At 45.0% G+C, this 15,016-nt stretch overlaps 1 protein-coding gene across 3 annotated transcripts in view; it reads left to right on the plus strand.

Annotated features, from left to right (window-relative positions):
• Window positions 1-15,016, plus strand: part of MAP2K6 (mitogen-activated protein kinase kinase 6) — a 122,888-nt gene that overhangs the window by 69,857 nt on the left and 38,015 nt on the right. For 2 of the 3 annotated variants that reach the window (XM_084803356.1, XM_084803357.1), the window contains exon 2: window positions 12,985-13,051. In XM_084803356.1, the coding sequence (XP_084659482.1) occupies window positions 12,985-13,051 (67 nt within the window). Of the gene's footprint in view, window positions 1-9,710; window positions 9,833-12,984; window positions 13,052-15,016 lie in introns of those variants that run through there. The other variant, XM_084803358.1, reaches the window with a different exon arrangement.

Consider the following 15,016-nt stretch of genomic DNA (forward strand, 5'->3'; position numbering starts at 1 on the left):
CCAGGAGATCCAGGTAAATAGAGATTGCTGCAGGATGAGGCAGTCATTAAGAGACCAGAGCCCCTTTCTTTGCTGTCAAAAGGGGCTTTCACCACCACAGGACACAAACATCCTCAAGACACAGCATCTTGCCAGGGGTAATCATGGTCACACTTTTGAAATATTTACCTGACTCCCACTTTCCTGCTAAAGTAATTCATGCCAGACAGACCAGCAGGCTTATCATTGTCATCAGAATTCCCTGGGTGCCGGGGAAGGGTGTCCAATAGGGATGTCACAGGGCTATCGAGGGCAGACATCCTCCTGACTTTCTCTGCGAAGCTGATAAAAACACTCCTCTTAAACACCAGAACATCACCTGCTTGATTGACTGGCCAAATGTTTTCCATTCTTGCACGGCGGAACTGAAGTCCAGAAAGGTTAAAATATCTTGAACATAGACCATGACAGGTTTTTTTTTTTAATTTATTTTTTATTGAGTCTAGAGCCTCTTGGCAGATCTTGGCCACACCCCCACAGCTCCTGGTAAATAGCTTTATGACCTGCATGTGGTATTCGGAAGTCAGGCCAGGAGCAGAAAGCCTGCGCCGTGGACCTTCTCCAGGACAGTTCTCTGTGGCTCTGGACTTTATACATCAAATGGACATGGCTCAGACACAATCCTCCCACAAGTAGACACGCTACGAGGAACAATTTCAGGCGAAGCACCAAAGGCACTTGTATTATATAGGAAAGCCAGCTGCCTGTGTGTGTAGAAGCTCTGTGTATCTGGACTGAGCTCTTGAAATAGAAATCAACCCATCACAGAGTTGCTGCGACCATTAAATAAGTCGCAGAGACTACTGAGGACACCATGGTACAGACAATAAATGCCTGAGAAATTCCAGTTTTTATCATTTTTTTCTCATGAACAACCATTTGTTCATAACACAGTGTCAACCTCAGAACAGCAATGTAGCTAGCTCGGTGATTCAGCTTTTATGTTTCCGGCACTTTTTTATCCAGGGTCAGGGCAATGTTGCTCAGCTGCAGTCTGTGTGCTTCCTGTTTTAAGGATGAAGCTCTTGAGCTCTCACAAATAATGAGTCCCTCTTAAACAAATGAGCCTCTTAAACAAACAAACACCCACCCCCAACAAAACAAACAAACAAACGAACAAAAAACAAAATCGGGGTCTTTTGAAGTTGTATTTCAGTTTACTGTATATAACTACTTCGTTGAATATTTAAAAATCATTAGACCACACACACACATACACACACACACACACAAGAAAGTTTGAGGTAGGTACCCGATATTATCAAATTTTCAGTTTTTAGCACCAGTGAAAGTCAATACATTAATTGTACCATGTGGGACTAGGGGATGACTCGTTGGTTAAGAGCATCAGTAGCTCTTCTGGAGGACCTGTGTTCAGTTTCCAGACCCCATATAGTGTCCCACGAAATCTGTAACCCTAGTTCTAGGGGATCGGATGCCGCCTTCTGATCTGTGCAGGCATTCAGGAAAAACTCTCGTATACCTAAGATAATAACAAACAAAAAAACCCTGCTGTATAAAGGAAATCTTATAAGATTATTATATTCAGGGATAATCACAAACTCTCTCTCTCTGTATATCTATATCAAAGTATACATATATTTTGTATGTACATATATATTTATTTAAAATTTAAAAATAAAATTTGTATGTATTGTTATTCTATGTCTGTGTATATCTGTGCACTGTGAATGCAGTGCCCTTGGAGGCCAGATACAGGCATTATAACCACCGGAACTGGAGTTAGAGATGGTTCTGAGCTACCACGTGGCTGCTGAGAACCAACTTTAGAGTGCTCTTTGCCAACAAGCCATCTCTCCAGCCCCCATGCATTTGATTAGACATTGTAACCATATTGGGAATAAGCTCTAGGTAACCGTATGTATGCGAAACTATGGAACATATATGGCCCTCTCTAAACCTTTCCCTCAGCCCTGTGCTCACACAGGGAGCACATCACTGTTCCTCCAGCAGAAAATCTGTGCGTTTTCTGCCTTGTGTTCAGTCTTGGAGGTGACCTGATTTACATGTCTGAAAGTGACTGCCCCAAACAGTTTCTATACTTATTACCCAAGACTAGAGAAAGCTGATTCTCTCCGCCTCCTGAGCTATGGCATTGCCTGAAGTGGTATTTGGTTAGCTAAAGTGATGACAGTGCCTGCAAGAGTACAGACTGGGGCTCCTGCTTTTCTCTAGGGCTGAGGAATTTTCCATTAAGGGCTGCATGAGGATCTGAAATACTGTTGAAATATTAGTTTACTGGTACAAACCAACCCACATTGAAAATAAGCAATTTGATTTTATAGATTAGCTTTCTCTTGTCAGAAAACTCTCATATTTCAGCTCTATGGCTTCCTAGGAGTCATTTCTTAGACTTTGCTCTGAAATTGAACTTCATGGGCCTCTAAATAAGAGTGTCGTCGTTAAGAGATGCATGAGTCCAGGAAATATGTAACAGAATGAAACAGACCCAGACAAGCTGCTTGTGGTCAATTGTTAGGATGTACTTTGAAAACCAAACTGTTATCAACGGCTGGCCTCTCTATAGAGAAAGTTGACCAGATATCATACAAACCATGACAGGGCAAAGGATTTGATTGAGCTTGTTTGTTTGTTTGTTTGTTTGTTTTAGCTGGAGAGTTTTAGTTATAGGACAAAGATGCTGCCATACTTTTCGGCTACAATTTCTTTACCTTCTTGTTTTTCATTGTCAGGGAGCGTGAGGTATTTCAGTGTGGACCAAAGATCAAGAGAAAGGGCTATATGTCATCTTACGGGCTTTCCACCCATTTGGCATTGGATTAGAAGGACCTTGAAAAGGGCCCACATCTCTCCCCAGCACAGAATAACAGGTGGCTTTCAAGTAGAGATCAGAGTGCTCCTGCCCTGTAGAAATGCTGAGGACACAAGGGAGTGTAAATTTATTGCTATTTACATTTTGAGAGATTTCAAATGTATTCAAAAAGTAAAATAACCTAGGCCTGGGGTGGTGGTGCACACCTTTAATCGCAGCACTCAGGAGGCAGAGGTAGGTGACCAGCCTGGTTTACAAGTAGAGCCCAGGACAGCCAGGGCGCTGTGTGAAAACCCTGTCTCAAAAACCCAACCTCAAACAAACAAGCAAACAAGTAAAATAATCTAATGAGTCACCATCACTTCAACAGTCACCAGCTCATGGCTAATGTTATTTTACTTTAATCTCTACTTTGCCGTTCTCTCCTGTCATCCATAGTATTTTGAAGCAAATCTTAGAAGCATGTCATTGTAAACATCTCAGTATTTATATCTAAAAACACTTTTAAAACCCCATCAAAACCTGTTGTGCATTTTGAAAAGATAATCACATCCCCTCTCTTCTTCACAATCTGTTTCTGTTTTCTTTCTTTCTTTCTTTTTAAATTTTATTTTATGGTGCTGTTTTTAACACCCTTGTGAGTACACTTCCTTTTCATAAAGGCTCATGAATAGAGCGGTGCATAAGTAGAGATGAGTGTAGCCAGACGCTGGGGGTTCCCCACAGAACCACTGCCGGCCTCCTCCTTTCACTCTGGGTCTAGACCACAAGCAGAGGGCCTTGCTGTGACTTAGATCTGGGCAGCTTCAAGGTATGCAGTCAGCAGCAAATGGCTAACAGGACAGAGCGCCGTGTCTAAGACAAGTGCTCCGATCACATGGAACTGCAAGAGAACCATTCCGGGGGCTCACATTCTGCCATCTTCTTTGACAGGACCGGTGGTTCCCTGTCCACCAGCGACTCTTCTTTCTCTCTCCAAGTGTTCTTTGCCTGGATGCCTTCTTTTCTTTCAGTTTTCTTGTTTGTCTTGTTTATCTTGTCTACTTTCAGACCTTCACATCTTCCTGTAGCACGTTGTCGAGCTTCATTTGCCCACTTGAAATCTGTTATATGTTCTTCCAGTATTTTTCCTTTAGCACTTCTGAATGGAAACTCATTGTATTAATTACAGTTTTGTTTGTTTATGGGAGCAGAGTGTAGTGATGGTGATGATGATGGGGATGGTGGTCCTGATGATGATCTTAGTGATGACGATGATGACCTTAGTGATGATGGTGATGATGAAATTTAGTGATGATGATGGTGACGATTATCTTAGTGATGCTGGTGCTGATGCTGATGACATTAGTGATGATGATGGTGATGATGATCTTAGTGATACTGCTGCTGCTGCTGCTGATCTTAGTGATGATGCTGATGACCTTAGTGATGATGATGGTGATGATGATGATGATCTTAGTGATGATGATGATGATGATGATGATGATGATGACCTTAGTGATGATGAATATCTACCACACTGAAGCAACTTAAGGAGAGAAGGGTTGATTCTGAACCACAATTCAGGGAATATAATCCATAATGGCAGGAATGTCATGGTGGCAGGCATGGCTCGTGGCTATGTTGTGGGAACTTGTTTATATTTGGATGATCAGGAAGCATAAGGAATATGTCAGGAGGCAGGAAAGAGCCAGGTGTACTATATGCCATGATCCCGCTTCAGTGACCTATCTCCTCCAGCAAGGCCCATGCCCCAAAGGTTCTACAGTTTCCCAAAACAGCATCACCAAATGGGAGCCATGTGTTCAAGCTCATAAGCCTCAGGGGACATTTTATATTCAAATCATAACACTCATTATTTACCTTTCCCACTGTCTACCCCCTTTTGCACCCCCTTTTTCTTCGCTAAATTTCTTCTTTCTGTGGAATAGCCAGATGATTATTATGGTAATGGTAGGGATGGTGATGAGGAGGATGGTGGTGATGATGACGTCAGTGATGATAATGATGACGATGGTGGTGGTGGTAGGTAGTAGTAATGGTGGGGGTGATGGCAGTGATGATGATGGTGGTAATGGTGATGCTGATAATGAAGGTAAGATTGATAATGGGGGTCATAGTGATATGGTAATGATGAAGAGAATAGTGGTAGTCACGGTGACGATGGTGGGGGCGATGATGACGCTCATTTGTCAGGGTTCTCTAAGGAGCAGAACTGACAGATTAACTGTACCTCACAAGGGAGTGTATTAGATTGGCTTGCACGGTATGGGCTGAGCACTTCCTGCTAGAGAGGCTGAGAATCGGATAACTGCTCTCTCCATTGGGACGCGTGCCTCAGTAGTGCCAAGATTGCACTGATGGTCTGGAGGACACCTGGAGAGCTTCTGGTCCTCCAATTCACCCAAGAAGCTGGGTTCTGACGTCAGCTAAGGATGGCAGTAACCGTGGCAATAGCGACCACTCTGTAGGGAAAGTTCCCTCTAGTTCATTAACCCTCCAAGAAACGTCCTCACAGATGCACCCAGAGATGTGTCTTTTAGTTGATTATAGACCTAGTCAATGGGCACCTGAGAATCAGCATCCCAATAGTGGACTCTCATGTATCCTCAAGTCCCTTATCAAAGAATACCCATAATAGCTCTGTGAGGCATTTTATTCTCCTTGACTGACTTCCTCCCTCCTGCTCATAGAGTGCAACGTTGGCGTCAAACACCACGTGAGCTCACCGCCATTGTGGTACTTGGAATTCTCATATCTGCTGACTCCTTAAAAAGCAGAATTTGCACAGTCATAAATTTTATACCCTGTAATGTCTACTTGGGAGAATTATTGAGTGTGTTTGAGTATGTGAATATGAGTGCAATGCCCATGGAGTCCAGAAGAGGGCGTTGTATGCACTGGAGGTGGAGTTATAGGAGGTTGAGAGCTGGCTGATATGGGTGCTGGCAACTGATCGCTCTAGGCTTCTTTTTTTAAGGCTCCCTCCCTCCTTCCCTCCTTCCCTCCCTCCCTCTCTCTCTCCCTTTATTCTTCCAGACAGGGTTTCTCTTTGTAGACCTGGGTTTCTTGCAACTCACTCTGTAGACCAGCCTGGCCTCAAGCCTCTTAAGTGCTAGGATTAAAGGCATGCACCACCACTGCCCAGCTATGGACTTTGGTTTTCTTAAAAGCAGTGTGTGTTCTTAAACACTGAGTCATCTCTCCAGCGCCCTGGAATTTAATTCTTATGAGGTAGTTACATACTGTCTTGGTTGTAGGGGAAGTATCAGGAGCCTAGGAAGAAAGAAATTTTAGTATTAGTAGGTAGGAACTGGTGAGGAATGAAAAACTTTATCTAGACACACTCTAGGCTAGGCAAGTGGTTCTTGAGCCCTGGCTGAGGATCTAAGTTATTGTGGAGCTTAAAGTGTGTGTGTGTGTGTGTGTGTGTGTGTGTGTGTGTGTGTGTGTGTGTGTGTTCCTGAATCTGTAGAGCTGGAATAGTTCCCATAGTTAGTGAGCAGACTGACTGTGTGGTTCAAAACGTGTGAGCTGTTAAGAATTCTAATTTTAGCTGGATGTGGTGGTGCACGCCTTTAATCCCAGCACTCGGGAGGCAGAGGCAGGTGGATCACTGTGAGTTCAAGGCCAACCTGGTCTACAAAGTGAGTCCAGGACAGCCAAGGCTACACAGAGAGACCCTGTCTCAAAAAAAAAAAATTGTAATTTTAGCACAAATAACCCAAGGGAGGAAGGTCAGAGGATGTGATTGAAGACATAAGATGCCTATGACAGGGCCTTCTGCTTACCTCATATTTCAAAACTGTCAGTACAAGTGTGGGAGGGACGGAGAGAGGGAGGGAGAGAGGGAGGGAGAGAGAGAGGGAGGGAGGGAAATATGAAAAGACAAAACCCAAATGAGCTGTAGTCATCCTTAAGACTGGCTTTCGAATCCCACTTGTGATGGTTTGTGATAACTGTCAACTTCACAGCTCTGGGTGTTCTATTCGGGGACTATCTTGAATCCATTATATGGCTGTGGGAAGAGCCATTGTCATTGTGGATGGGACTCTTGCCCGGGCAAGAGAACCTGCACCACATGCAGGGGAGACAGTGAGCCGGGCACTAGGAGGCATGTCTTCATGGCTGCCTTCTAACCGTGGGTGTCATGTGGCCAACTGCTTCAGGCTCCCGCAGGCCTGACTTCTTCCTCATCATGGTGGACAGCGCTTTGAACTGGGAGCTAACATAAGCCCCTTTTCTTAATTGGCTTGAATCGGGCTATGCTATCACGGCAGCCGGAAAAGAAACCCAAGACACCAGCTCTACTACTCATTTACAGGGTGGTTTTTAAAGAGCACACCTCGCCGGAAGTCAGTTCTGGGCCTGCAACCTGGAGCCGACAGCCAGCCACAGCAGGCCGCTCACAGACTCAGCTGACGGAGTGTGCAGGAAGAACTCCAGCAGAGACCGCGTGGAATGAGTCCTCCACAGATACTATTCCTCTCTTCCCCCTTACCTCCTCTTTATCATTTCATCTTCCTTCACTTGTTCCTTCCTTCCTTCCTCCCTCCCTCCCTCTCTTCCTCCCTTCCTCCCTCCCTCCCTTCCTTCACTCCTTCCTCCTTTCTTCATCATCCCCCCCCACTTCCCATCCCCCCCATTACACTCCCCCCCCCCACTGTGGTTTACTCTGTTCAGAACAATCAAGAAAAGGACAATGAAAGTTCAGGAGAAGAGATATTTATGATGAGACACACTGGACAAAATTTTGCTGCCGTGAAACTTACATTCTTGTGGGGAACGACAGACAATAAATCAGTAATGAGTAAATGTGAACTTAAAAGTATCAGAGATAATACTATGGGGAAACTAAATGGATGGTGGTCGCCTGAGCTGTTTTTAGGAGAACGGGGAAGGTGCTGGGAGGTTCTGTGAGTTTTTCATGGGTGCGCTCAATTCAGAGGGTCGAATCTTCTAGCAGCTGGGACTCTCCCTGTGGAGAGGGTCATTGTAGGGTCACGCAGGCTGCTAAAAGATTCATTCTGCCTTCTTAATTAAAGTCAATGTGATTTGAAGTTTTCTCTCTTTTTTTTCCTTCCTTCCTTAACTTTCTTTCGACCAGGCTTCTTTGTGTAGCCTTGGCTGTTCCGGACCGGCTTTGTGGACCAGGCTAGCCTCGAACACACAGAGATCTTGCCTGCCTCTGCCTTCCTGAGTGCTGAGATTAAAGGTGCGTGCCACCACGCCGGGGCTGTGATTCGAAGTTTTCAAATGAGCTTTTCAATTTTCCTTTTCTAAACTCTGCGTAAGCACCTCAAAATTTGCACTCTGTGTGGAACCTTGGCGATGTGCAGTATCTGGTGTTCTGTGGGGTTGTCGTGGTAGAGGCTCCTTGTCTTCTTCTCAGTGGCTTTTGTAAAGGCAGCTTTTTCTGTGTACTCCATCCACCCCCCCACCCCCACCCCCACTCCGCGCGTCTTCTCTGGCCCGTATTAGCTGCTTCGCAGATCCCTGTGGTTTAATGGCATATAATGACACTTTTCTGTGAGCTTTAGTGCCAGCCACACTTGGAACACAAGGCCAGAAGCAAGATGTAGGGGGAGGGCAGCCACGGCCCTCCAGGTCGCCAGGGACTTGGCTAGAAGCCCCATTCACATGGGGAAACACGCTAGAGAGATAAACTCGGCGCTGGTGACCCGCAGTCCTTTGTCTTGTGAAGCCGCGTGGACCACCGCAGTCCCCAGCACCGTGCTGAGCAGCCTTCAGAGGTGCTGATAAATGCCTAGACACCAGCTTATCTGAGGGTGGCACCTTCTGCCAGCCTTGTGGTGCTGTGTGGTGTTTGGGTTGGCGCCGGAGCACAACCCTCTATTTTAGGTAATAGGACACACCAGAAAAAGGCCCTTGTGCTCAGTCTTTCCAAGTGGGTGCTGGGTGAGACCTCACTTGTACCCCATCATTTTATGTATGCTTAAAGCTAGGACATTCCTATGTGGCCTGGTCTTTTTTTTTCTAAAGATTTAGAAAAATTTAATGTTTCTCCCTCCCTTCCCCTCTTTCTATTACCCGCCCCCCCCCCCCGTGGCCCCCACCCCCACCCCCTTAGCCCAATGCTGTTTTACCTCAGGTCTGAGTTTTCATGACCTGGTTTGGGTTTAAGATAAATGTAGTGAGTCTCAGCGTGTGGTGGGACAATACTGTTTTCAGAGAAAACCATTTCTTTTCTACACGCGCGTGCACGCGCGCGCGCACACACACACACAGAAACGTGCGCTGATGAAACACCGGCTGTATGTGTTCAGTCAGGCTGGCTCCTTTTTCAGTCTGTACCAAGAAAAAGCCATGTAAGAAACACACAAGATTCTCCCTGTGAAGCCTTTTGCGGGGTGGGGGTGGGGGGCACCTAAGAGAAAGCCTATTTTATGACTTTAAACAGTTTCTTGTTTGCATTATCAAAGGAACCGGTCCATTAACGTTCTTGGCCACTTAACTTTGTTATTCATATCTCTCCTTCCCATTAGTTCCCCCCCCCCCCGTGCCCCCCCCCCCCCAGCACAGCGTTAAATGTTAGCTTGAGGTGTTGGCAGCCTCTTTGAGGGAACAGATTGCCCTGAAATAAACACAGCTGGAAACCGGACCACCTATTGTTTTTCTTTCTGTTAGGGAATGAAAGAGGCATTTATCAGAAGGGTAGAGAGAGCTTGGGCTCCCAGAGTTACTTCAAGGATTTATAAGCACGGGGGCTGGTTAATGATCAATGCCACCCCTGGCTGTCTGAATGGGCCTGCTAACCTTCTGCCTCCCGGACTGGCTTCCCTTCCCCTGGGACAAGGAGCTCAGGGAGATTTGCTACCACCCAAGAGCAGGAGGCGGAGTTTGCTGTGTTCTCCGCCCCCAGCTGAAGTGTGTGGGCTTTGAGCTTAGTAAAGGTTGGGCTCCCTCTGCCAGCGCAAAGGCCGGGTTTGCGGCTTTGCACACCTCATGGGACATGATGAAGCTTCTGGAGATGGGCAAGTAAGTTCTGGAAGGTGGTGGAGGTGTATGTAGTTTTCCTGTCACTCGATTTACAAGGGAAAAGCTCCCCCCCACTCCAAGGGACATTCAGCTAGCTGGGTTCTGTGTCACCCGAGGTTCATTCTTGTTGCTGTCAGGAGTTTCTGACAATTTACACTGGTGAAAACTCTGAAGGCCATGGGAATCTCTAACCCGTAGATAGTCAGGTGTCAGAGGATATTAGAGGTTGATCATTTCAGCCATGGGTTGCAAATTCATTCAGGGGCAGAGTGGTATGCTGTGGGGTGAGGTAGCTATGTGGACAGGGGGAGTGGGGGAGAGCCAAGGGAAGGCTGTGTTATTGATTTGGTCATTTATCCCTTTGGTTTCTGTCCCCAAAGGTCTGTTCCCCCACCCCCTTCTCATCCTCCATCCCTCCCTTCTCTTCCTCCCTATCTTTCTCTGTCTTTGAGTAGATGTTTTGATAATTTATTGTGTTCTGGTGTCATACTTAGTTGCTGCCAAGAACTGCGCCTGACGTGTTAAGCTTTTCAAAAAATTATTTGTTTTTATTTCATGTGCATTGGTGTTTTGCCTGCATTTATGTCTGTGTGAGGGTGTCGAATCCTCTGGAATTAGAGTTACCGACAGTTGTGAGCTGCCATGAGGGTAGGTGCTTGGAATTGAACCTTGGTCCTCTGGAAGAGCAACTGATGCTCTTAGCCACCGAGCCATCTCTCCGGCCTCGTGATAAGCTTTTTTAAATGGCGGTTTTCCTCTAGATTTAAACTCTGAGCTCTCATTACACCTGTCATATAGGAACCAAGTTAAAAGTGGGGACCCGTAACTTCTGCCCAAGGTGTGGTTGAATGACCACTGGGTGCCCTTAACACATGCAGAATATGTTTATTTTGTTTTATCCGAGAGTACTGTGAGGTGATATCTGTTGGGTTTTCCTGATTGCCTCTTTGCTTGTACTGCTAGCCATCTGTCATGCTTTAAAGTGGGGCATCTTGTTCCTTCCTGGAGTGACTCCTTTCAAATGGTATCTTCTTGTCTGTGTGGCTGAGACTCACAGATGAGACTGCTCAGAGTTAAGCCATCCACATACTTGAGATCTCAAGGTCAGACCCAGCACCAGCGGCACTGTGAAAAGTTCTATATGTTGTCAATGTTTATCATACAGGGATGGTTAACTTCATAAATATGTGCTAAGTGGCCTCTGAGATTCAGAAGAAAGGAAGTAATGGTGTACACTGATTGACTATTCTAGAACACTAGAAAGAAACGGAGAGACAGTTGAGAAAACTATTTGCTATTTTCCCCAAAGGCTTCCTGCATGTTGCTTATTAATGAGCTATCACCTTTATACTGTTGCTGAATTGATCTAGATACTGAATTTCTAAAGAATAGATAGAAAAACCTCAGTTATACATCATTTTAGGCTTCTAATAATATAACCAATTTTATTCATGGATTCTTTACTATTATTTTGAATGAGACATATAGATTGCTTCTCTATATGATCATAATGAAAAGTTCTTTGGGTAGCTCAGTGTTTTTCATATGCCTTCTCTGGTTTGATTCTAGTATTTGGCTTAGAGAAATATATATTGGTGTTATTTCTGGATTTTACAACCAAGGAGACTGAACATTAAATGCCAGTCTGGGGGCTGGGGAGATGGCTCGGTGGTAGAGAGCACTGTCTGCTTTTCTAAAGGATGCGGGTTCTATTCCGAGTACCTACGTGGTCCAGTTCCAGGGATACAATGCCTTCTGCCCTCTTCAGACATTACATGTGCATAGTACTCAGACATATATGCATGCAAAACACCCATACACATAAAATTTTTAAAAAATCTTTTGAAGAAAAAGTCAGTCTGTAGGTCATTTGATAAGAGAAATAGCCTGCTTTTGAACTCACAACCCCATGGTCCTCCAACCAATGCCCCGGCCATTTCTGCACTTTTGACCTGGTAGAGTGGCAGAAAGAACTCTGTATCACGAGACCCCAACACAGATGCTAACGAGGTCATGGCTGACTCTGTGATGTTGAACAGGCCAGTAAGCTCTTGGGATGCATTTTTTTTTTTTCATGCAGAGAGCACTTTGATTTTTTTAAGTTATGTTGGGCCTTAGGATCCACTGGGATCTCATCCAGGGCCAGTATCAGTGCTGACACGCCCACTTGCAGTACAGAGAAGAGACGAGGAAAGCAGCAGGGCTGTAGGCATCCTATCTATGTCTCTGCTTTGACTTCTACCAAGTGCAAATACCTGGGATCTCCACATAGGAGGGAACTCCCAGGCCCTTAACAAGACCAGCTTTCCCAATCTGTTTCCCAAACTGACATTACCTAGTTTGTTCTTTTTGACCCATCAGCAAAAGTGCTGGAGCCAAATTCTCCTGTCATTTTGGTGCAGGGATGAGCAACAGAAACCCAAATTCCCATCTGGACCCCAGAGAAGCGATAACCTCCTGGCACGAACTGGTCTGAATCCTTTTTCAGGGCAGTGTGAATGTCTAACTACGTGCTTTCGGTATTAAGTCAGCCGCTTTCTCTTCAGTGTTTTAGCCTCTCAGAGGTGGCTGGAGAGCAACGTTTTCTTATTCATTTCCATCATCAGTTCTAACAACTCCTCTTATGCTAACTTAGAAAGATGGAGGATATTGAGGCCAGGGTGCCTACATTTCATTGCAGTTAAGACAAAAACAAATGAACAACAACCCAAATACCCCACCTTATAACCAGTGTCATCCTCTGTCAGGGATCCTGTATAGAAGAGCAACCAAAGACATTAATATGACAATTCCTCAATGGGTAGGAAGGCTCTGCCTCCTTAATGAAAGAGTTAATGTGGGAGCCGGGCGTGGTGGTGCACGCCTTTAATCTCAGCACTCAGGAGGCAGAGGCAGGTGGATCGCTGTGAGTTCAAGGCCAGCCTGGTCTACAAAGAGAGTCCAGGACAGCTAAGAATACACAGAGAAACCCTGTCTCAAAAAAACAAAAAACAAAAAACGAAAAAACAAACAAAACAACAACAACAAAACAAAAAAACAAAAGAGTTGATGTGGGTGCCTATGTTGACTTTTCCTCTTTGCTTGGGAGTCTCTGCCCTTGCTCTTTTGCGGCAAAGTAGACTCTAACTTTTTCCTTTTGTCCTTCCCCATAGGCAAGAAACGAAACCCTGGCCTTAAGATTCCAAAAGAAGCATTCGAGCAACCTCAGACCAGCTCCACGTAAGTTGGCCGGATGATGGCTCTGTTGCAAATACTTGTAATTTTACATGCTTGCCGTGGGAGCTCATTTTTGGACTAGCGAGGGAGGTCTTGACATGGCACATGGTTGTTCAGGGGAAAAAAATACCAGCCCTTTGAGAGGAAAGTTATCCACTCATTTTTCTGAGGTCTAAACAATTGGTTAGTCTACAGTGATCCCTAGCTTTGAAGTCAATGTCTCAGATTACTGGCAGGGTGAGAGCTCCATGCCACTAGGTAGTTGAGATCCCATATGAACCCAGCAAGTTCCCCAGGTGTGGCTTGTCTCAACTTTTCCCTGTCGATTATCAATGAACAGACAAATGAATCCATATGTGTATGTGGCATACTACTCTGAAAGCTGAGTTGAAATGGAGGGGTGGTATTTGATGACGCTTAATCCTCTCTGTAGAAACAGAATGCAGGAAGAGCTAAAAGAATGCCTCTTTATTAGCTGATGCTTTGGTCCAAAGCCCTAAGCGAGCTCAAGTCCCCTTGTATATCTGTGATGCTGCTGGGTATCTCCCATCCACCTGGAGATAAGGAACCAATGCATCTGCCCCATGAGGCTGTGGGAAATCCAAGGCAGCAAATCAGAAAGAGCACCCCCTAGTGTTGGGATGTGCTCATGACAATGACCAAGAGACTGCCCTGGACAGAGGCCCTTGCATTCCACTCGGCAATTCAAAGAGACTGGACTGACTATCTAGGGTAGCTGAGAGACTGTTGGAATATTCCGTTCATGGAGAGCTGTAGGAGGAAATTCTTCCCCTACCTACAGAAATGTTGGGTTGTTTGAAGGAGAGTCTTTTGTCTGCATAGTTGGAGGTTCTCTCCAACTGTAAGTGTAAAAAATGTATAATTCTATTTTTTCAAAGGAATTTATTTCTGGTTTTTAGAGAGCTTGCAATCAACGATGAGGTGTCCTCATGGCGTCTGTACAGGACTCAATTATAGTTAGAAGGGCTTGCAAGGAAGTGTGCATGAAAGTCCTGTGTGCCTTTGACCCAGTCTGCACACCTTCTTGTTAACAACTTAGACAACTATGGAGTGTTCTCCTAATCAAGGAATCCATATTAGAGTGGACCAGAGAATTTATTTGGTTTCACTAGCCATACAAGCACGAGTGTGTGTGTGTGTGTGTGTGTGCGCGTGCGTGTACGTGTGCGTGTGTGTGTGTGTGTGTGTGTGCGCGCATGTGTGTGTGTGTGCATGTGCGTGTGTGTTCTTCAGTGATGGGACTGTTTTATATTCTGAACAATTCTATATGAAGGACATATAGAGTTTCTCTGCACCTATGCCTGCAATTGGAGTTTCCATCATTAAAAGACTTTTTTTTTCCCCTTCGGTGTGGTTATAGATGACTATAGTTTTAACTCAAATATCTCTAATAGTTAATTTTGTAGAAATATTTTTGATGCTCACTTTCCATCCACATATACTCTCTAGTGAGGTGTCTGTGCTTTATGTATGCGTTGGTGGGGCTGTTTGAGCATGTGTGCAGTGCCTGTAGAATCTAGAAGAGAGTACAGGGCCATGTGGAGCTGCAGTTGCAGGTGGTTGTAAGCCAATCTTTAGGGTCCCCTGTACCCCTAAGAGCAGTACACTTTAACTGCTGAACCCTCTCTTTTGCCCCTGTGAATGTCTTTTGCCTATATCTTCTTAGATGATTGTTTTCATTTTTGAATTAAAATTTGGTTAGCATTTCAAAGATACGGGTTTCTCTGTGAAATTTTCACATATATGTACGTGTGTTTGTGTGTGTGTGTATATATATATATTTTTTTTTTTGGTTGTTGTTGTTGTTGTTGTTGTTGTTCTTTCTCACCACCATCACTGCCTTCTGGGATTGACCCCTTTTTCTCTTTTTTACTACACCTCCCCCCACGTGTGTGTGTGTGTGTGTGTGTGTGTGTGTGTGTGTGTGTGTGTACACTATATACCTTC

This window comes from Acomys minous, assembly GCF_964271855.1.
Source record: "Acomys minous genome assembly, chromosome: 12".
NCBI lineage: Eukaryota > Metazoa > Chordata > Mammalia > Rodentia > Muridae > Acomys > Acomys minous.